We start from the raw sequence: 23,947 nt of genomic DNA on the forward strand, positions 1-23,947 counted from the left end.
AGAAAAAGTAGTTCAATAAGCAGTAATGTTATGTTGTAATTACTGTATTTACGAATTTAGCACCAAAATATCATGATCTATTGAAAACATTGACTACAAAAATGGCTTGGATAATCCAGAAGTTTGGATAAGTGAGGCTTGGATAAGTGAGACTCTACTGTACTAATGATATAATATACACTAATCCAGTAATAATAATAACATATCCTAATAATACTTTCTGATACGAATACCAAGGCAGGAATGACAATACTAGAATACATCACAAGAATAATGCAGATAATGTAATCAGCAGCTGGAAACGCTATCGACGTTGACATCAGACCAATCAGGTCTGTCTAGATGACCTCAAGCTTGCCCTCAAGGCTTCCTAATGCAAAAGGGTGGGGATTGTGGGCTGGCTTTGTGCAGACAGCTCTTCCCGCCTCCCAATCTTTGGTTCCTGTTCAGTTCCTTCTATAAATCACCGTTTTCTTCGGTTGTTCCTTCAAGGGAAGGGCCTGGGAGAGCAGCCTTGGGGTGCTTGTGAAGTCTTCTTTTTGAAAGGTCTTGGCATTCATGGCAGCCCCCCAAAAGGAGCCTTTGGGGTCCCCTTCCTTGGCCTGTGATTGGCAGCAGCGCTTTGAGTCCAAATGGGACCTGAGTGCGAAAGGGGTCCCGCTCCCCAAAGAACCGGACTGGGAGGCTTTGTGGAAGCAGAAACCCTTCCAGAGGAACCTTTTGCAGAACCCCAACCCTGAAGGTAAGCAGAACCCTGACCCCTCACTACTTTGCAGTTCGCTTTTTGCAGCTTCACTGTTTCACGGTTTTTCAATAAACTCTAAAAAATTATTATAAAACATTAAAAAATTACAATTTACAGCAGGGGTCCCCAAACTAAGGCCCGGGGGCCGGATGCGGCCCATCGAAGCTATCTATCCGGCCCCCACGGCACAAGGGCAGAAGGGGGTTGGGCTAAATGACCCAAGGGGTCTCTTCTTCTCTTACAACCCTTATTATTATTATTATTATTATTATTATTATTATTATTACTGTATTATTATTATTATTAACATTGAGGCTGGGTGGCCATCTGTCAGGGGTGCTTTGCTTGTGCTTTTGCTGCACAAAGGCAGAAAGGGGTTGGACTAAATGGCCCAAGGAGTCTCTTCCAACGCTCTTTATTATTATTATTATTATTATTATTATTATTATTATTATTATTATTAACATTGAGGCTGGGTGGCCATCTGTCAGGGGTGCTTTGCTTGTGCTTTTGCTGCACAAAGGCAGAAAGGGGTTGGACTAAATGGCCCAAGGAGTCTCTTCCAACGCTCTTTATTATTATTATTATTATTATTATTATTATTATTATTATTAACATTGAGGCTGGGTGGCCATCTGTCAGGGGTGCTTTGCTTGTGCTTTTGCTGCACAAAGGCAGAAAGGGAATGGACTCAATGGCCCAAGGAGTCTCTTCCAACGCTCTTTATTATTATTATTATTATTATTATTATTATTATTATTATTATTATTATTATTAACATTGAGGCTGGGTGGCCATCTGTCAGGGGTGCTTTGCTTGTGCTTTTGCTGCACAAAGGCAGAAAGGGGTTGGACTCAATGGCCCAAGGAGTCTCTTCCAACGCTCTTTATTATTATTATTATTATTATTATTATTATTATTATTAACATTGAGGCTGGGTGGCCATCTGTCAGGGGTGCTTTGCTTGTGCTTTTGCTGCACAAAGGCAGAAAGGGGTTGGACTCAATGGCCCAAGGAGTCTCTTCCAACGCTCTTTATTATTATTATTATTATTATTATTATTATTATTATTATTATTAACATTGAGGCTGGGTGGCCATCTGTCAGGGGTGCTTTGCTTGTGCTTTTGCTGCACAAAGGCAGAAAGGGGTTGGACTAAATGGCCCAAGGAGTCTCTTCCAACGCTCTTTATTATTATTATTATTATTATTATTATTATTATTATTATTATTATTATTAACATTGAGGCTGGGTGGCCATCTGTCAGGGGTGCTTTGCTTGTGCTTTTGCTGCACAAAGGCAGAAAGGGGTTGGACTAAATGGCCCAAGGAGTCTCTTCCAACGCTCTTTATTATTATTATTATTATTATTATTATTATTATTATTATTATTATTATTAACATTGAGGCTGGGTGGCCATCTGTCAGGGGTGCTTTGCTTGTGCTTTTGCTGCACAAAGGCAGAAAGGGAATGGACTCAATGGCCCAAAGGGTCTCTTTCAACTCTTTTATTATTGTTGTTGTTGTTATTATTATTATTGCTCAGTGGCCAACTATAGTCCGGCCCTCCAACGGTCTGAAGGATCGTGAACTGGCCCCCTGTTTAAAAAGTTTGGGGACCCCTGATTTACAGCCTAAGGAAAGGAGGAAGGAGAAGCCGAAGGGAGAGAAAAGCCAACGGGAGGAGAAGGAGACGATTTATCAACAGACGATTGCTTGATAAAGACTTAAAATAGTGTATAACTACTAAAGTAATGTATAAATATTAAAATAATTATAGTGTCCTTACTTTGCAGATTTTCACTTATTGCGGGTGGTCCTGGAACCATACCTCCACAATAAGTGAGGGAATTATTATTATTATTATTATTATTATTATTATTATTATTATTTTATGACACAGCAAACAAGATAGACATGCTGGATTTCATATCACAAGATCACAAGTCGAACACTTCCCAAGTGTCTAGGACTGTGTGATGTATTATTATTATTATTATTATTATTATTATTATTATTATTATTTTATTATGACACAGCAAACAAGATAGACATGCTGGATTTCGTATCACAAAATCACAAGTTGAACACTTCCCAAGTGTCTAGGACTGTGTGATGTATTATTATTATGATTATGATTATGATTATTATTATTATTATTATTATTTTATTATAACACAGCAAACAAGATAGACATGCTGGATTTCATATCACAAAATCACAAGTTGAACACTCCCCAAGTGTCTAGGACTGTGTGATGTATTATTATTATTATTATTATTATTATTATTATTATTATTATTATTATTATTTTATTATGACACAGCAAACAAGATAGATATGCTGGATTTCATATCACAAAATCACAAGTTGAACACTTCCCAAGTGTCTAGGACTGTGTGATGTATTATTATTATTATTATTATTATTTTTATTATTATTATTATTATTTTATTATGACACAGCAAACAAGATAGACATGCTGGATTTCGTATCACAAAATCACAAGCTGAACACTTCCCAAGTGTCTAGGACTGTGTGATGTATTTTCGGATGATATGTGCAGATCCCAGTAGGGTGGCCTTATTATTATTATTATTATTATTATTATTATTATTATTATTATTATTATTTTGTTGTATGTCTTTCGGGCTGTGTGGCTTTGTTCCAGAAGTATTTTCTCCTGACGTTTTGCCCACAACTATGGCAGGCATCCTCAGAGGTTGTGAGGTTTGGATAAACTATAAAAATATATGGATAAAAATATTATTTTATTATGACACAGCAAACAAGATAGACATGCTGGATTTCATATCACAAAACCACAAGTCGAACACTTCCCAAGTGTCTAGGACTGTGTGATGTATTTTCGGATGCTGCTGCAGATCCCAGTCGGGTGGCCTTTTGCAGTTGGCAGATCGTAATTTTGTCAATGCCTATTGTTTCCAAATGCCGGCTGAGATCTTTTGGCATGGCACCCAATGTGCCCATCACCACCGGGACCACCTGCACTGGTTTCTGCCAGAGTCTTTGAAGTTCAATCTTGAGGTCCTGATAGCGGCTGAGTTTTTCCTGTTGTTTTTCGTTAATGTGACTGTCACCTGGGATGGCAACATCAATGATCCAAACCTTTTTATTTTCCACAACTGTGATGTCTGGTGTGTTGTGTTCCAAAACTTTGTCAGTCTGGATTCGGAAGTCCCACAGTATCTTTGCGTGCTCATTTTCCATTATCTTTGCTGGTTTGTGATCCCACCAGTTCTTTGCTGCTGGGAGGTGGGACTTGAGGTATAAGTTCCAATGGATCATTTGGGCCACATAGTTGTGCCTCTGTTTGTAGTCTGTCTGTGCGAAAACATTCACTGTAATGAATTAGTTACATGTTTTTTCAAATGTTGTCTTGTATGCCCCCTTGGGTCTAATATTAATATCAATATCACGGTAATAAATCCATTGATATCCTGGCTTTCTCCTAAGCTGTATACCAAAGACAAAAGCAGCAGAACTACAACAAAATCATGCCAATGACTTTCCTAAACTTCACATCAATCTCTGGACAGAGACACCTCCCTGGCAGGAAAAACAACACACAATCACAACAAATGACATTGCATGACTGTTTCATGTGCCACCCCCAAAACCGGTCGGTTTGCATCTACACGGCTGAACGAATGCAGTTTGACCCCACTTTGAACTGTCAAGACTCAAGGCTTATAGAATCTGAGATGTATTTTTACAAGGCCTTTCTCCCACCAAAGCTACAACTCCCAGACTTCCATAGCACTGATTTGCAGCAACTCCAACAGTGATGTCAAACTGCATTAATAATTCCATAATTCAGCCCTAGATTTTAGATTTTGGGACATTTTAGATTAGAGTGTGGAGCGCAGGGTTGCTGTGAGTTTTCTGGGCTGTATGGCCATGTTCCGGTAGCATTCTGTCCTGATGTTTCACCTGCATATGCCTATCAAATACAGGTTATCTGATTTGAACTGGATTATATAGCAGTGTAGACTCAAGGTCCTTCCACACAACTATATTACCCATTTATAATCTTATATTACAGTGGAGTCTCACTTATCCAACACTCGCTTATCCAACGTTCTGGATTATCCAGATTTTTGTAGTCAATGTTTTCAATACATCGTGATATTTTGGTGCTAAATTCGTAAATACAGTAATTACTACATAGCATTACTGCGTATTGAACTACTTTTTCTGTCAAATTTGTTGTATAACATGATGTTTTGGTGCTTAATTTGTAAAATCATAACCTAATTTTAATGTTTAATAGGCTTTTTCTTAATCTCTCCTTATTATCCAACATATTCGCTTATCCAACATTCTGCCGGCCCGGTTATGTTGGATAAGTGAGACTCTACTGTATCTGCTTTGAACTGGATTATCTTGAGTTCACACTGCCATATAATCCACTTCAGTGTGGGTTTTATACAGCTGTGTAGAAGGGGCCTCATATAATCCACATCTAAGCAGATCATATAAGATTATAAATATAATATGTAATAATGACTGTGGTATAATAATACAGAACAATATAATCTCTAAAACCAGGACAGTAAATAAAGAGCAACACTCTGAAAGCAGGGAAATTGGGAATTCCAGAAAGGAAACAATCAGGCCCAGCTAACACTTCCCAACAGAGGATTCCCCCCAGGCAGGAAGCAGCCAGGCTTTGAATCTGCAAGGCCATTAAATGCTAATCAAGGTGGCTAATTGCAGCATTCATACCTGCCACATCGAGATTATTCATTGCTATTCAGCCTGGCCAACCAAGGATTCTGCAAGGCAGAAAGTGGCCAGGCTTGCAAGCAGCAAGGTTATTCAGTGGTGTTCAACCTGGCCAACCAAGATTTCCTATAGGTGAAAAACCCCCAGGCTTTGAAGCCACGAGGCTACTTCATCCCATTCACCCTGGCCTAGCAAGGATGTCCTGTGTCGAAAGCAGCCAGGCTTTGAAGCTGCAAGACTATTCAGTGCAATTCAATCTGGCCAAACAAGGATTCCCCGACAAAGGAAGTAGCCAGGCTTCACAGCGGCTCTTGGATTGAGGGTGCGACTCCAGCTCCTCCAGAAAACGGCCAGGCTTTGAGGCTGCAAGGCTATTCACTGCTATTCCACCTGGCCAACAAATGATTCCCATAAGCCACAGCAACACGTGGCTGGGCAAAGCTAGTACAGTAGAGTCTCACTTATCCAACATAAACAGGTTGGCAGAACGTTGGATAAGCGAATATCTTGGATAATAAGGAGGGATTAGGGAAAAGCCTATTTAACATCAAATTAGGTTATGATTTTACAAATGAAGCACCAACACATCATGTTATACAACAAATTTGACAGAAAAAGTAGTTCAATACGCAGTAATGCTATGTAGTAATTGCTGAATTTACAAATTTAGCACCAAAATATCACGATGTATTGAAAACATTGACTACAAAAATGGCTTGGATAATCCAGAGGCTTGGATAAGTGAGGCTTGGATAAGTGAGACTCTACTGTAATTACTGTCCTTATGAATTTAGCACCAAAACATCACAATGTATTGTAAAGATTGACTACAAAAACATTGACTACTGAAAGGCAGACTGTGTTGGATAATCTAGAACGTTGGATAAGCGAATGTTGGATAAGTGAGACTCTACTGTAATTAATAAATCCGAGGAGATCAATTTGATGACGATTACGTGCTTTCTTTGACGCAGGGGTGAATGTTTCGGAGCCAGCTCCGCCTTGCCAACCACAGAAAACTTGCAAGCTTCCCGACTTCAAAGGTTGGTAGTTTTTTGGGGTGTTTGTATGGACACAAATAGGATTTGTCGTTGTTTGTTTGGGGTTTCCATAGGATTCCATAGCTTTTAGCCATTAGCCTTGAAAGTTGACATCACAATGCATTTTTAGGACTAAATTGATCTTTTTTCATTCTCTCCCCGATGAGACATTTTCGGAGGATGGGAAGTTAGCACTGAAAGGCTGCCATTGGATCAGGCGAAAACCCTCTTTGCATTGCCACCATACAGGTGAGTGTTTGGAGCATTTAGGGATAATGGGATATGTAGTCCACAAAGGACATTTTTGAGGGGTTAAGCCATGTTCAAGAAAGTCTTCCATCATTACTTTATTTCCCTTGTCTGATTAAATATACCGTATATCAGGGGTCCCCAAACTAAGGCCCGGGGGCTGGATGTGGCCCTCCAAGGTCATTTACCTGGCCCCCGCTCTTAGTTTTAGACTTCGCCTCACCCAAAGTCAGAAATGACTTGAAGGCACACAATACTAACAATCCTACTTAACTTGACTATCTCATTGACCAGAAGCAGGCCCAGACTTTCCCACTGAAATCCTGGTAGGTTTATGTTGGTTAAAATTGTTTTTATTTTTAAATATTGTATTGTTCTTTCATTTACTAATACTGTGCTATGGTAATAATTGAATATATTGTGTATACATATAATATTGATACTAATATTTTAATGTGGGCCCTGGAGCTGGCCCTTGGTCCTTGGAGAACTAAAACTCCCTTCCAGGGTCGCAGCTTCGGGGAACCATTGCTGAAATTCCCAACAGCGATCCCCAGGCGCTTTCAATAATCAGCTGTTTGTCCCTTTAAATTTGGCTCTGGAGCCCCCAGATGGCGTAGTGGACTAAGTGACTTGAAGGTTGGGCTGCTGACCTGAAGGCTGCCAGGTTCGAATCCCACCTGGGGAGAGTGTGGATGAGCTCCCTCTGTCAGCTCCAGCTCCATACAGGGACATGAGAGAAGCCTCCCACAAGGATGGTAAAAACATCAAAACATCCGGGCAATGTCCCCTGGGCAACGTCCTTGCAGACGGCCAATTCTCTCACTCCAGAAGCAACTCCGGTTGCTCCTGACACGAAAAAAAAAATGGCTCTTAAAACAAAAAGGTTATTTTCCGAGCACAGGAGCCCTTGGCGCAAAAAGTGAGATAGCAGTTAGTGTTAGGATTTAGTCAGGAAGAATATGCCACCGAAACGGAGCGTTTTGGCAGACCCACGGCCCCAAAAGGTACAGTAGAGTCTCACTTATCCAACACTCGCTTATCCAACGTTCTGGATTATCCAACGCATTTTTGTAGTCAATGTTTTCAATATATCGTGATATTTTGGTGCTAAATTCATAAATATAGTAATTACTACCTAGCATTACTGCGTATCGAACTACTTTTTCTGCCAAATTTCTTGTCTAACATGATGTTTTGGTGCTTCATTTGTAAAATCATAACCTAATTTGATGTTTAATAGGCTTTTCCTTAATGCCTCCTTATTATCCAACATATTCGCTTATCCAACATTCTGCCGGCCCGTTTATGTTGGATAAGTGAGACTCTACTGTAGTTTATAAGGTTTTTTTTTTGTTATTTTTGGAGAAGGAAAAGGACACAAAGTATCAAAAAGGCAGGAATAAAGTTGCAAGTTAGGAAACATTTTATTAGGGGATTTGTTACAAGGTTGGGGTTAAGAAAGAGATCAGAAGAAGCATTTGAGATGAGTGGCTGCAGACTGGATCACGTTCCCACCCCATTCCATCCAATTGTGGGTCTTGGGACCTGTGGAACTCCCTGCTGTAGGTCAGATCAATTTGAAGGCAGGGGTCTGTTGAGTTCTCGATGACAGGTGGGGTATAAATGTAGCAAATAAATAAGTAGTTGTTGTTGGGGTTTGTTTGTTTGTTTGCACTACAAATAAGACATGTGCAGTGTGCATAGGAATTTGTTCGTATTTTTTTTAAAATGATCATTCGGCCCCTCAACAGCCTGAGGGACCATGAACCGGCCCTCCACTTAAAAAGTTTGGGGACCCCTGCCATATATACTTGAGTATAAGCCGACCCGAATATAAGCCGAGTCACCTAATTTTACCACAAAAAAAAATTGGGAAAACATTGACTCCACTATAAGCCGAGGCTGGTAAATTTCAGAAATAAAAATAGATACCAATAAAATTTTCCTTATGTTCTGGTTCTCCCTGTGGTCCTCCTTGGCACACTCATTTTGCTTGCCTTTTGCAGCTGGTGCGTCAAACAACAATCAGTTGATCTTCTGGCCGAAGGACTTTGGAAGGAGCTTCTGGATCAATACCAGCCGGACATCACCATCATGGACTGGTAAAAGGACTGAAGTTTGCTCATATTACTCTATACATTTCCGTAGCATTGGGATTTGTAGTCTAGTGTGGACGTTATGCACAACGATCCGTCGTCTCGAGCAAAAGCAAACTGCTGCAGCCTCTCCTCACTTGTCTATCCCAATTCTAATACTCATAATAGAATATATCCCAATACTAATATTCATAATATATCCCAATAATTCTTTATTGATTAGTCACTTTTGACCATATCAAAACAGCCAATAATATGATAATATAATGTATCCTAATAATAATGATAATATATTCTAATGCTAATGCCACTAATAATATAATATAGACTAATAATAATATACACCCCAATACTAATACTATTACATCTTATTAGATGCAACCGTCTAATAATAATAAACTATATACTGTATATACTTGAGTATAAGCCTAGTTTTTCAGCCCTCTTTTTAAGACTGAAAAAGCCCCCCTCGGCTTATACTCGGGTGAGGGTCCTGGTTGGCTTATATTTAGGTCAGCTTATACTCGAGAATATATGGTGCAATTATTTTTTTTTCTATTATTATTGGCATTTTTACATTTATTATTTTTCTCTATTATTGTTGCTACTACAGTAGAGTCTCACTTATCCAAGTGAGACGGGCTGGCAGAAGCTTGGATAAGCGAATATCTTGGATAATAAGGAGGGATTAAGGAAAAGCCTATTAAACATCAAATTAGGTTATGATGTTACAAATTAAGCACCAAAACATCATGTTATACAACAAATTTGACAGAAAAAGTAGTTCAATATGCAGTAATGTTATGTTGTAATTACTGTATTTATGAATTTAGCACCAAAATATCATGATATATTGCAAACATTGACTACAAAAATGGCTTGGATAATCCAGAACATTGGATAAGCGAGGCTTGGATAAGTGAGACTCTACTGTAGATATAAATTCCAATATACTAGCCATCATTGGAATTGATTTTTTTCATAATGGCCACTAGGCGGCAGCAAATCCCTAACAAGAAGAACTTAATGGACTGATTCAGTTTTGCATTGAAAGTGCTGAGAAGCCATTCATGGATATTATGTTACCAGGGGATTTTAGGGCCCAATAGCCAGGAATAATGGGTTTCCTTCCTCCTTCTAGGTATGAAAACAGCAAACTGGATCTCTCCGTCTATGAGCTTCATGTCCGGCTCCTGGGAAGCGATAAGGAAGCGGTGATTGGGGAATTTCACCATGTGGCCCGCGAGAAAGAGCAAGACGGGGAGGAAAAGGCCTGGCATCATGTGAGATCTGGACTGGGATATAGGACTAGTCTAATCTCCGCTTCTTGGGGTCACAAAGGAGCAAAAAAAGAAAACACTCTGTGCATGACCAGAGGAACCCTTGCTTTATGAAACCGAATGCATCAAGTAGAATGAATGCAGTTTGCCCACACTTGAACTGCCATGGTGGCATATGATGGGATCCATTTCTGCCTAAGAGTGTCAAAACTACAACTCCCAGGATCTCTAGCATTGGTCCATGGCAGTTCAAGTGGGGCTAAACTGCATTCCTTCGTCAGCATAGATCCACTCACAACTCCCACAATTTCCATCGTTCATGCGATAGGATCCTGGGAATTGTAGTTTCACAAGGTCATGAGCGTTCTCTGCCCAAAGAGCGACAAATTACAACTCCCAGGTTTTCGTAGCACTGAGATTGGGAGTTGTAGTTTCACATGTTATGAGCCTTTTCTGCCCAAGGGTGTCAAACTACAACTCCCAGGATTTCATATAACACTGGGCCATGGCAGTTCAAGTGGGGCCAAACTCCATTCCTTCGTCAGCATAGATCCACTCACAACTCCCACAATTTCCATAGTTCATGCAATAAGATTCTGGGAATTGTAGTTTCACAAGGTCATGAGCGTTCTCTGCCCGAAGAACGACACAATACAACACCCAGGTTTTCATAGCACTGAGATTGGGAGTTGTAGTTTCACATGTTATGGGCCTTTTCTGCCCAAGAGTGTCAAACTACAACTCTCAGGATCTCTAGCACTGAGCCATGGTAGTTCAAGTGGCATCAAACTACAACTCCCAACATCCCATAACACTGGGCCATGGCAGTCCAAGTAGGGCCAAACTCCATTCCTTCGCCAGCATAAGATCCACTCATAGTAAAACTACAACTCCCACAATTTCCATAGTTCATGCGATAGGAATTGTAGTTTCACAAGGTCATGAGCATTCTCTGCCCAAAGAGTGACAAATTACAACTCCCAGGTTTTCATAGCACTGAGAATGGGAGTTGTAGTTTCACAAGATCATGAGCCTTTTCTGCCCAAGAGTGTCAAACTACAACTCCCAGGATCTCATAGCACTGGGCCATGGCAGTTCAAGTGTGGCCAAACTCCATTCCTTTGTCAGTAAAGATCCACTCATAGTAAAACTACAACTCCCACAATTTCCATAGTTCATGTGATAGGAATTGTAGTTTCACAAGGTCATGAGGGTTCTCTGCCCAAAGAGCGACAAATTACAACTCCCAGGTTTTCATAGCACTGAGAATGGGAGTTGTAGTTTCACACGTTACGAGCCTTTTCTGCCCATAACCTAATTTGATGTTTAATAGGCTTTTCCTTAATCCCTTCTTATTATCCAAGATATCCGCTTATCTAAGGTTCTGCTGGCCCATTTAGCTTGGATAAGTGAGACTCTACTGTATTTATTATTTATAATATTTTTTCAGAGTTTATTAAAAAACCGTGAAACAGCGAATCCGTGAAAAGTGAACCACAAAGTAGTGAGGGAACACTGTAATAATAATAATAATAATAATAATAATAATAATAATAATAATAATAATAATAATATATTTATTTATTTATTTACAGTATTTATATTCCGCCCTTCTTTCTCACCCCGAAGGGGACTCAGGGCGGATTACAATGAACACATATATGGCAAACATTCAATGCCAACAGACAAACAACATATATAGACAGACACAGAGGCATTTAATATTTTTTTTCCAGCTTCACGATTCCGGCCACAGGGGGAGCTGTTGCTTCACCATCCACTAGCGGCTGTACTTCCTCATTCCTTTCCTCGTGTTTTGCTGACAGTTTTATGATGTTGTAAATTAGTTAAATTAGCCTCCCCACATAAAGCGTACCTAAATTTCCCTACTTGACAGATGCAACTGTCTTTCGGGGCTGCATAGGTCAACAGCAAGCCGGGCTATTTAATGGTTGGGGGCTTAACCCGACCCAGGCTTCGAACTCATGACCTCTCGGTCAGTAGTGATTTATTGCAGCTGGTTACTCGCCAGCTGCGCCACAGCTCGGCCCATAATAATAATAATATCACACAGTCCTAGACACTTGGGAAGTGTTCGACTTGTGATTTTATGATACGAAATCCAGCATATCTATCTTGTTTGCTGTGCCATATAATAATAATAATAATAATAATAATAATAATAATAATAATAATAATAATAATAATAGATGGTATTTGGGGATCCCAACTCTAGTAGATTATAGACTGCCACGGAGTCCATTGGAATCTTCTGCTTCGGAGGGTGATAAGTTAAGACTGGATGACCATCTATTGGATAGAATTGGATTGTGTCCTCCTGCCTGACAGAAGGGGGTTGGACTGGATGGCCTTTAGGGGCCCCTTCCAACTCTAGGGTTCAATTTTTTCCCAGGTTTCTCACGTCTTCAAGGGCTACGGCCCTGGCGTTCGCTACGTCCATTTTCTACACAAAACCAAAGATGTGGAAACAGCGGATGGACTTCTCCGAACCCGAGTGACAGACAGCAGCGTTTCGGTGCAGCTGAAGGACTGAGCAAAGGGTACCATTGCACCTTGTGTAAAATTGGTTTATTATTAAAATTAAAAAATAAAATAAAATTGGTTCATTAAGTGCCTTGAAATGCCTTGATTTTAGGGGAAAATGGTATGGTGACCTTTGAGCCTAAAATCTGGATTAAAAGCTAGACATCAAACTGCCGTTTTTCAGCCATATCTTTGTACGTTTGTGCATAATTTTATGTTTGTGTATCACAATTTCTTCCAAGCAACCTATTATAGTGAGCCCACACTGCCATATAATCCACTTCAGTGTGGATTTTATACAGCGGTGTAGAAGGGGACTCATATAATCCAGTTCTAAGCAGATAATATAAGATTATAATTATAATATGTAATAATTACTGTGGTATAATAATACAGAACAATATCTAATCTAAATCTAATCTATAATCTAAATCTAATCTAAATCCATAATAAAAGCGAAAACCCATATGTGTGTATGTGGCATGAATGTCTGCTCACACAGACAGCCTCCAGCCTCCCCAAACAAGCTATACTTCCCAGGGTTAAGAATCTAGCAAGTCACTCTTTTCCACTGACATTACGGTTACAGCGAGCGCCATGAACATGCAGCCCAGCCCCTGCCAATGTCCTTCCCAAACACTACGTCCCACCACCCAAGGAATGCTTTCGTTTGGGGACCATTTCATCCTAGATTTTGCTTTTTCTTCCACCATAGGAAGGCATCCCAGGGTTCTCTATTGCTGTAGAATTTGCATGGCCCCGCCCACTGCCCTTTCCTTTCCAATCTCTCTGCATAACAAAGAGCAGAACTGAGCTGCAACTAAACTTACTGGAGGAGTTTAGGGATTGACTCCACATGGTGGAAGTTGTAGTTCACCCTGCATCAAGTCAGAGCCCTGTCACTCCTACCGGGGAATATAGAGGAGTTGTAGTTCACCTACACCCAGAATGCTATTAACACAAACAATGATGGCTCTCGGCCAAACTTGCCATGCAGACCCAATATGCCCAGAGTTGACTACTGGTGGGTTTGGAGGGGAACTGGACTGGAAGTTGAGGAGTAGTAGGTACTGGGATGTATAGTTCACCTGCAATGAATGAGCATCACACTTGGCACACAGAGCCCCCATAACCAATACAACATATTGGACAAGCTTGGGAAAAAGGGAGTTATAGTTCACCTGCACCCAGATAAACCCTGACCCCACCGACAATGCACTAGGACCACACTTCATACAGAAAAGCCTCATGATCTACTGAACATACTGCAGGTGTTTGTGGGAAGGGGCCTTGATTTTGGGAGTGATAGTTCACCTCCATCCAAAGACCACTGAACCCAGCCAATGACGAATCTAGACCAAACTTGACACACAGACTGAATATTGCTTGCTGTGGATACTGATAGATATTTCAGGGCAATTGCCCCAGGAATCTAGAAATTGCAGTAGTTCGCCCCATCCAGACAGTACTGCACCACACCTGGTACACACGCCCAAAATGGCCAACTTATAATACTGGAAGGGTTTGGGGAGGATTCAGCCACGATTTTGGGAATTGTAGTTCACCCACTCCAAACAGAATACATAACATTAAAAGACAAATAATACCATTCTCAAATGATCCGGGCATCACCGGGTCCCCAAGCTAGTAATCTCTAAAACCAGGACAGTAAATAAAGAGCAACACTCTGAAAGCAGGGACATTGGGAATTCCAGAATTCCAAAAAACACCTATGGAGAAAAAACGTATTTGGACCATAATAAAATGTTATGGACATCCTAGAATCCCCCATCTGCAGTAATCCTAGAGGGAGGGGATTCTGGGAGTTGTAGTCCCACAAATATCATTTGGAGGTGTTGCCAGGACTATCAACACTGTGTATGTATAGCATTACAGCTGCACCTACATTGTGGAATTAATGCTGTTTGATCAGCTATGGCTCAATGCTATAAAATCCTGAGAGCTGTGGTTTGCACTCTTTGGCAGGGAAACTACAGATCCCATATCACTGAATCAGAAAGTGCAACTACACTATAGAATGAGCAATATCATTTGAACAGCCATGGGGCAATGCTATGCAACCATTGGGAGTTGTAGTTTCCCAAAGTCTTTGACCTTCTCTGCCAAAGTTTGCAAACTACAATTCCCCATGATTTCCATAGCACCGAGTCATGGCAGTTCAAGTGTTCTCTAAACTGTATTCATTTGTCAGCATGTTGTCGACCGCGTTTCTAGGGGATCGGGCCCCTTAAGGAGAGAGCCGATCCGGTCCTGAGAGAACGGACCTTGGCGGAGCCAATAGGAGAATATGAGCCGCAATACAACCTGGAGCCGAAATGAAGAAGGTCCGCCAAAGTTGAAGGAAAATCCGCCAAGGAGTCTTTATTGAGCGATTCAGCTGAAAAGGACACTAGTAGCGATCATTCAGTCTACTAGCGTACCATATAACCAAAATAAAGCCATATTTATACAATGTTTCAGTCTGACAGCCCCTTGAATTTCCCGCCCCGCTCCCCCGCCCATCTGATCGCGGATAGGCTAGAGTGTTGAACGAGGCGGGCTTTCGTTTCCCGCCTTGCTCTGCTGGCCCAATAGGGAGCTGCTTTTTGTCCCCACTCGGGCCAATCAGAGAGGAGAAGGCAGGAGTTATTGAAACAATGAAGTGACTGAGCAGGAAGGATCAGATTAATTCCTGCCCGGCCGGATTCTAAAGGGATTAATGACAGCCATCAGGGGTCCCTGTCATGTACACTGATTTCAGATATGCCTTGGGGTGTCAGAGGTGGAAGTAAGGATGGGTGGAAATGGGCCCAGCAGGGCACCTTCCTGAGATGTCCTGGGTTTCCTTTTGGAGGAGATATGACAATGTTTGCCTTGAGGGCGAATCACCTTTAGGTCAAAATACTCCGAATTCGGCGATTCAAGCCCTATATTGTCCATGCAATCTGAATCTGATTAGGTTAAGCGGCAGCGGATTAACCTTTTGTTTTTTTTTGGGAAGGTAAACCTGGGTCATAGGAAATGGGGCAGGTCCTGGGGTTCAAGTGGAGTTTCGAAATATTCCCTATCTGATTTCATGACTTGGCAATTATATGAAATAAAATGAAAAAATAAAATAAAGTTGGAATATGAACCCAGCTGGGAAAAATACATATTTTCCGGGGATCCCAAAGAGTACAAATACATATAGGCAGATAGATAGATTTCAAGGAAGTAAGGGAGAATCCATAGAGGTGGGTTACATTGCATAAAGGGGAATCATGAATGATATAAACAATTTGAAAACATTTGATAAGAACGAAGTTCACAACATCTGGGGAACCCAATATGGAGATTCATAAAAGTGGAGTTTTAGCAGCATGATTTCATAATTCATGAAGGTAGCCCAACGATTAGAAATTCATACAACAGTGATTCATGAGGATGTTCAGGTACATAGAATATGAAAATTCACGGATACATGAGGAAAGGAGTTCATCTGTGGTGGAAGGAATTCATAGAGATGGCATGGGGAAGAGGCACATGTGGGTTGCAGTCTTTGGAAGTATAAGATTTCACAAGTTCAGGGATAGGTCTGGGGAAGAGTGTTCTTCTCCTTCATAAAATTATGAAGGTATGAATGAAACGTGGAGGGCACCCGTCCGGGCACCCTCCTGGCAGCTGTAGAGGGGGTGAGGGTCCTTGGAGAACTATGTCTCCCAGCGGGAGAGCGATCCCCCCATCCCCAGTTCACAGAAAGGGACCAGGGATCTCCTAAAACCATCCCGCGGGTCGCGGGGATAGGAAAGTCCGGGCTAAGGCTGGAAGAGAGCAGTCCGGCTTGAAAAGAGCAGTCGGTTCCGTTTGACAGTCAGCTGATGAGGCGCCGAGAACTGGACCGATTTCGGTTCCGTTGGTGGTCTTCGAGTCAGGAGCCTTAGAAAGGGTTAGGACTAAAAGAGGAGCGTTCTAGGGGTAATTTTGATAAAGATATGAGCCAATTTGTATCGTCCTCTGTATTAATCTATGGCGGAGAAGCCTCAACCAGAGTCAAAAGGACGGACGGGTTAGAGAGAGAGAGAGAGAGAGAGAGGATTTCATGCCAAAGAAGGAGTCAGGGAAAGACACAAAATAACCAGGTAGAGAGTGTTACTGTTAAAAGTGAATGCTACTTTTATTGGGGATTTGTTACATAGTTCAGGGAAGGGGAAAGTGAAGAAAAAAAGATCTTTTAATAATAGTCTGCTGCGGTCCCGCTCCGTTCCTTTTGGTGATGGATCTGTGGAACTCTCCGCTGCGGGTTCAAATTAATTTAAAAGCCGGGGTCTCGGTCATCAAGCATAGATTAACCTTTAATAAAACTATAACTCCCATGATTTCCATAGCACCGAGTCATGGCAGTTCAAGTGTTCTCTAAACTGTATTCATTTGTCAGCATAGATTAACCTTTAATAAAACTATAACTCCCATGATTTCCATAGCACCGAGTCATGGCAGTTCAAGTGTTTTCCAAACTGTATTCATTTGTCAGCATAGATTAACTCTTAGTAAAACTATAACTCCCATGATTTCCATAACACTGAGTCATGTCAGTTCAAGTGGGGTCAAACTGCACTTATTCTATGGTAACAGATTTTTTGTTCTGGGTTATAAATGTCATTCCTTAATTGGTTCTATCATAAAAACATAAGAAAAGTTTATTAAACTGCAAAAAAAATATTCGGGTTGGCTTATACTCGAGTATATACAGTAATTTTATTGGTATCTCGGCTTATACTGGAGTCAATGTTTTCCCCGTTTTTTTGTGGTAAAATTAGGTGCCTCGGCTTATATTCAGGTCGGCTTATACTCGAGTATATACGGTAAACTAGTTTCCGACAGACCTACAACCTTTGAGGATGCCTGCCATAGATGTGGGCGAAACGTCAGGAGAGAATGCTTCTGGAACATGGCCAGACAGTCCGGAAAACTCACAGCAACCCACTGTTTCTATTATTCCCATCTTCCTTTGGGTGGAAAATGGAGTAAAGACCCACATCCCATTTTCTCAAAGCCTTTCAGACTGAGAAAAGTCGGGCCTTGCTGGCCCCGATCCAAACCCATCGTCCCCCGCTTCCCTTGCCAATTTTGGCAATGCCTTTGAGGAACTAGAAGCAAATTGAAAACCGTTTTGCTTGGTGGGGATTATTGTATTCCGCTCCCGGGGTTGTTGCAAAAAAGAAGAAGAAGCTGTTTCCAATTAAATGTTTACAAGCGGTGGGGGGGGGGGGGGGGGAAACGAACCCAAAAAGCTACTCGTTGCCGACTGACCTTGAGCTACATACAAAACAGAGAGACACGTTTCCAAAGTCATGTTGCTTCACTTTTAATTACGTTTAGCGGCGACAATAATAGCCGAGAATTGGGGAGGCGGAAAAGGGGAGATGGATTTGCACACAAAAAGATGGAAGAGACGGAAGACTGGCAAGACAGCTCAAAGCGGTCAAGAAATGGAGCCAAACTGGGCGCTTTCGGACCCGTCCGGTCGTGCCTATTGTTCTTTTGGGAGGGGAATAGATGCACATGGAACGGTATGTTTTGGGACATTACTTCTGTGGCAGTGATGCCTTCTGTTCTGCAGTGGGTTCTCCACCGCCGAGAGACGAAAGCTGTCGTTTTCCATCTGCATCGCACCATCTTGGAATGGATTCAACTCTGGAGAAAGAGGAGCTTTTCTGGGGAAGATGAGAGAAAGGTTTCATGTTTTGAGACATTACAAGGTCTGGGTGCAAATCATGATGGATCCAAGGAAGGTCTCTTCTTGGTTGTTGCATGATTTGTATAGTGCAAGGGGCCAGACTTAGAAGATGAAGAAGAGGAGGATTAGTAGTAGTAGGAGGAGGAAGAAGAAGAAGAAGATGATGGAAGAAGAAGGAGAAAGAGGAGGAGGAAGAGGAAGAAGAGGAAGAAAGAAGAGGAAGAAGAAGAAGAGAAGGAGGAGGAGGAGGAGGAGGAGGAGGAGGAAGAAGAAGAAGAAGAAGAAGAAGAAGAAGAAGAAGAAGAAGAAGAGGAAGAGGAAGAGGAAGAGGAAGAGGAAGAGGAAGAGGAAGAGGAGGAAGGGTTGTTGTTGTTTCTGGGAAGGTCACTTGGTTGCCACACCATGGAAGCCATGGTTATTTGTATATTGCAGTGGGCCAAACTTAGAAGAGGAGGAGGAGGAATAAGAAGAAGGAAGAAGAAGGAGGAGGAGAAGGCAGAGGAAGAAGAAGAAGAAGAAGAGGAAGAAGAGGAGTTGTTGTTGTTGTTGTTGTTGTTGTTGTTGTTGTTGTTTCTGGGAAGATCTCTCTTGGTTGCCGCACAATGGAAGCCATAGTTATTTGTATATTGCAATGAGCCAAACTTAGAGGAGGAGGAGGAAGAGTTGTTGTTGTTGTTATTGTTGGGAAGACGAGAAGACATTACAGGGTCTGGGTGACTCACAATGGATCCACGGAAGGTCCCTTCTTGGTCGCCAGACAATGGAAGCCATAGTTAGTTGTATATTGCAATGAGCCAAACTTAGAGGAGGAAGAGGTTGTTGTTGTTGTTTTTGTTGTTGTTGTTGTTGGGAAGACGAGAAGATGTTACAGGGTCTGGGTGACTCACAATGGATCCAAGGAAAATCCCTTCTTGGTCGCCACACAACAGAAGCCATAGTTAGTTGTATATTGCAATGAGTCAAACTTAGAGGAGGAGGAAGAGTTGTTGTTGTTATTGTTGGGAAGACGAGAAGATGTTACAGGGTCTGGGTGACTCACAATGGATCCAAGTAATGTCCCTTCTTGGTCGCCAGACAATGGAAGTCATTGTTATTTGTATATTGCAATGAACCAAACTTAGAGGAGGAAGAGTTGTTATTGTTGTTGTTGGGAAGACGAGAAGATGTTACAGGGTCTGGGTGACTCACAATGGATCCAAGTAATGTCCCTTCTTGGTCGCCAGACAATGGAAGCCATTGTTATTTGTATATTGCAATGTGCCAAACTTAGAGGACGAGGAAGAGTTGTTGTTGTTGTTGGGAAGATGAGAAGAAGTTACAGGGTCTGGGAGCGACTCATGATGGATCCAAGGAAGGTCCTTTCTTGGTCACCACACAATGGAAGTCATTGTTATTTGTATATTGCCATGGGCCAGACTTAGAGGAGGAAATGGAGTTGTTGTTGTTGTCATTTCTGGAAAGATGAGTTTAATATTTGAGACCTTTGGGTGTCAAGGTTTCATCGATCCAAGCAAAGTCTCTTCTTGGCTTCTGCAAGAGGAAAGCCGTGGTTCTCCATCAGTACCTTGGCTTTGGAGAAGAAGATGTCATCATCTTGGAATGGACCAGACTCTGGAGAAACAGGAGACTCTGGGAATCTTTCCACGAGAGAATGTTCAAGATGTTGCAGGGTCTGGGTGCAAATCATGGTGGATCCAAGGAAGGTCCCTTTGTGGTTGCCACAAGTCAAAACTCATGGTTATCCATCTGTATGTTGCAATGGGTCAGAGTTCAAAGCAGAAGAGATTCTAGGAAGGCGCTTTCTGCAGAAGACGAGGGAAGGGTTTAATGTTTGAGAAGTTGCAGGATCTGAGTGCAAATCGTAGTGTCAGGGTATGATGGATGCAAGCAAAGTTTCTTCGTGGTGGCTCCAAGCAGAAAGCCCTTGTTAGCAATCTACAACAGTGGATCCAAGTAAGATCTCTTCAAGCTGACAGCCATAGTTATTATCTAGCTATGGGCCAGACTTCGAGGGCATTTGGAGAAGGAGCTTTCTGGGCAAGATGAGAGAAGGATTTAACGTTTGAGGCATTGCAAGGTCTGGGTGCAAATCACAGTGGATCCAAGCAAGGTCTCTTCTTGGTGGCTTCAAGCTGACAGCCATAGTTATTATCTAGCAATGGGCCAGACTTCGAGAGCCTTTGGAGAAGGAGCTTTCAGGGCAAAACAAGAAGGGTTTAATATTTGCAGTATTACCAAGTCTTGGTTTAGGTTGTGTTGTCCTATGTGATCCAAGCACGGTTTCTTCTAGTCGGACTTGGCACCGTTCTGGTCCCCGCTTTAGCTGCAGGTGCAATAATAGCCGGAGATGGCATTGTTCCAGTCTCCGAAGATGCCCCGCCGGTATTCCTGGAGTCGCGGGAAGGCCCCGGCCTTGAACTTGCGTGTCTTGCCGCCTTTGGCTTTGGAGGACCAGACGTTGAGTTCACAGCGCTGGGCCACCACTACGGAGGAGACCTTGTTGTTGAAGCCAGACGGCATGTAGGGCTGGTCCTCGCCGGGCTCGACCTCCATGACGTTGCCGGCACAGCACTGGTCGTAGTAGGGGCTGTTCTCGGTGTAGAGGAGGGCGCAGGCCTTGGTGCCGTCCTCCCGCTTCAGGTCGGCTGGAACTGGACACTGGGCCCAGCCCAGGACAAAGAAGACGGGCAAGAGGAAGAGCGTGGCCGAGACCTTCATCTTGATACCTATTGCCCAATGGAAATGGTTGGGCCCCAGAGAGCGGAAGGCGTTTTTATAGGCAAGGCCTTCAACAGCCAAGGTTGGCCGATAGAACATGGGGACAGAGCCAAGGTCTGGGAGGAAGATACGGGTGAGAACGATGTCAGCTGCAGAAGGGCCTTGAGTCCGCTCGATCAATAATTGGATCCATAAGAAGACGTTGTTTCTTCCCCATTTCTAGGTCAGGGATGGAGAACATGCAGATGGTGCGCTGTTTGCAGCACCAAGGCCATTGGCATTTCACACACACACATGCTTTTATAGATACACGGACACATATACACACATACACATATATACATACACAAATATACGCACATTACATATATATATATACATACATATATACATACAAATACACATTTAATACACACACATTTATACTTTATATATACACTAGCTGTGCCCGGCCATGCGTTGCTGTGGCGTTGTCTGGTGGTGTTGGTGAGAAATTGTTGAGGTTGTGGTGGTATTGAATGTCTGTTGTATGGTTGTCTTTATGTTTAGTATGCATTTGGTTGTTTGTGTACTGTGAAAGTGGTGAGGATAGAGGACACTGTTTATGTTGGATTAGTGAGACTCTACTGTATATTTGTAATCTTATATTATCTGCCTGGAACTGCCCCTTCTACACTGCTGTATAAAATGCACACTGAAGTGGATTATCTGGCAGTGTGGAGTCAAGATAATCCAGTTCAAAGCAGATAATATAAGATTCTAAATGGGTAATATAGCCTTGAGTCTACACTGCCATATAATCCAGTTAAAATCAGATAATCTGTATCTTATAGGCAGTGTGGAAGAGGCCTGAGGCCTAACTGTGCCTGTCTCCTGGACTGAGTAGGTTGCTAGGAGACCAAGTGGGCGGAGCGTAGCCCTCTAAACTGGCAGCAATTGGATAAAAACAATTATTGCTCTCCCTCTAATTAGGACTTTGTTTTTCTTTTCTTTTTGTTGTATCAACCTAGAGGCGTGGATGATGGGTTGTGTTGTCAAATTTTGAGGTTGGGAGGCCTGTAGTTTTGTTGTTTTGTGGGTCGCCGTGATGCCATCACTCTTTTTTATATATAGATAACTACAGGAAAGGAGATTCCACCTGAACACCAGGAAGAATTTCCTGACTGTGAGAAAGGCTGTTCGGCAGTGGAACTCTCTCCCCGGGGCCGTGGTGGAGGCTCCTTCTTTGGAGGCTTTTAAACAGAAGCTGGATGGCCATCTGTCGGGGGTGCTTTGAATGCGATTTCCTGCTTCTTGGCAGAATGGGGTTGGACTGGATGGCCCATGAGGTTTCTTCCAACTCTACTATTCTATGATTCTATAGTGCACACACATATATACATAGACATATACACACACACACACACATAAACATACACACATATTTATTTACAGTATTTATATTCCGCCCTTCTTTCTCACCCCAAAGGGGACTCAGGGCGGATTACAATGAACACATATATGGCAAACATTCAATGCCAACAGACAAACAACATACAGTATAGACACACACAGAGGCAATTTAACATTTCCAGCTTCATGAGGGAATGCTCGATTCCGGCCACAGGGGGAGCTGTTGCTTCATCCTCCATGAGTGACACCGAGTGCTGGACTTCCTCATTCCTTTCTGCGTGCTGCTGGCAGTTTTATAGTGTTGTAAATTAGTTAAATTATCCTCCCGCATAAAGCATACCTAAATTTCCTAGTTGACAGATGCAACTGTCTTTTGGGCTGCTTAGGTAAACAGCAAGCCAGGCTATTTTATGGTCTGGGGCTTAACCTCGAACTCATGACCTCTCGGTCAGTAGTGATTTATTGCAGCTGGTTACTAGCCAGCTGCGCCACAGCCTGGCCCATATACACATATATATTATATACAACCATAGTACATATACACACATTTATACATATACACACACAGAGAGAGACATATATACATACACACATGCACACACATACATACATATATACATATACAGTAGAGTCTCACTTATCCAAGCCTTGCTTATCCAAGTTTCTGGATTATCCAAGGCATTTTTGTAGTCAATGTTTTCAATACATTGTGATATTTTGGTGCTAAATTAGTAAATACAGTAGTTACAACATAACATTACTGCGTATTGAACTACTTTTTCTGTCAAATTTGTATAACATGATGTTTTGGTGCTTAATTTGTAAAATCATAACCTAATTTGATGTTTAATAGGCTTTTCCTTAATCCCTCCTAATTATCCAAGATATTCGCTTATCCAAGCTTCTGCCGGCCCGTTTAGCTTGGATAAGTGAGACTCTACTGTATTATATACATACATAGTACACAGGTATACATACACACACATACACACATACATACAAATAGATCGATAAACACACACATATTGATCAAAAAGATTATAAGGTAAAGGAAAAGGTTTCCCCTGTTGTTAAGTCCAGTCATGTCTGATCCAGATTCAAAATCCCAGGTTCAAACTCGGGGAGCGGAGTGAGTGCCCGCTGTTAGCTCCAGCTTCTGCCAAGCTAGCAGTTCGAAAACATGCCAATGTGAGTAGTTCAATAGGTACCGCTCTGGCGAGAAGGTAACGGCGTTCCATGTAGTCTGCCAATGGCCACATGACCTTGGAGGTGTCTACGGACAACGCCGGCTCTTCGGCTTAGAAATGGAGATGAGCACCAACCCCCAGAGTCGGACACGACTGGACTTAAAGTCAGGGGAAACCTTGACCTTACATGGTTTTTATTTATTTATTTTATTATCCTTTTCAGAGAGTT

At 42.0% G+C, this 23,947-nt stretch overlaps 2 protein-coding genes across 2 annotated transcripts; one reads left to right on the forward strand and one right to left on the reverse strand.

The window, feature by feature from the left end:
• Positions 1-382: 382 nt before the first annotated feature.
• Positions 383-12,792, forward strand: nccrp1 (NCCRP1, F-box associated domain containing). The gene is made up of 6 exons (XM_003228903.4): positions 383-742; positions 6,468-6,536; positions 6,701-6,782; positions 8,792-8,887; positions 10,023-10,164; positions 12,575-12,792. The coding sequence occupies exons 1-6, from the start codon at positions 559-561 to the stop codon at positions 12,713-12,715; spliced, it is 714 nt and encodes a 237-aa protein (XP_003228951.2). The 5' UTR covers positions 383-558; the 3' UTR covers positions 12,716-12,792.
• A 5,241-nt stretch (positions 12,793-18,033) lies between these two features.
• Positions 18,034-23,560, reverse strand: sycn (syncollin). The gene has a single exon (XM_008122792.3). The coding sequence runs from the start codon at positions 21,236-21,238 to the stop codon at positions 20,741-20,743; it is 498 nt and encodes a 165-aa protein (XP_008120999.1). The 5' UTR covers positions 21,239-23,560; the 3' UTR covers positions 18,034-20,740.
• Between the last annotated feature and the right edge of the window lie 387 nt (positions 23,561-23,947).

The sequence above is a fragment of the Anolis carolinensis genome, unplaced genomic scaffold (genome assembly GCF_035594765.1).
Source record: "Anolis carolinensis isolate JA03-04 unplaced genomic scaffold, rAnoCar3.1.pri scaffold_10, whole genome shotgun sequence".
NCBI lineage: Eukaryota > Metazoa > Chordata > Lepidosauria > Squamata > Dactyloidae > Anolis > Anolis carolinensis.

Bases quoted from the DNA above. Each gene is read 5' to 3' on its own strand.
- sycn (XM_008122792.3), bottom strand. From the start codon at position 21,238: ATGTTCTATCGGCCAACCTTGGCTGTTGAAGGCCTTGCCTATAAAAAC.
- nccrp1 (XM_003228903.4), top strand. From the start codon at position 559: ATGGCAGCCCCCCAAAAGGAGCCTTTGGGGTCCCCTTCCTTGGCCTGT. The intron at 743-6,467 runs GTAAGCAGAACC...TCTTTGACGCAG, and splicing joins GCAGAACCCCAACCCTGAAG to GGGTGAATGTTTCGGAGCCA. The intron at 6,537-6,700 runs GTTGGTAGTTTT...CTCCCCGATGAG, and splicing joins CAAGCTTCCCGACTTCAAAG to ACATTTTCGGAGGATGGGAA.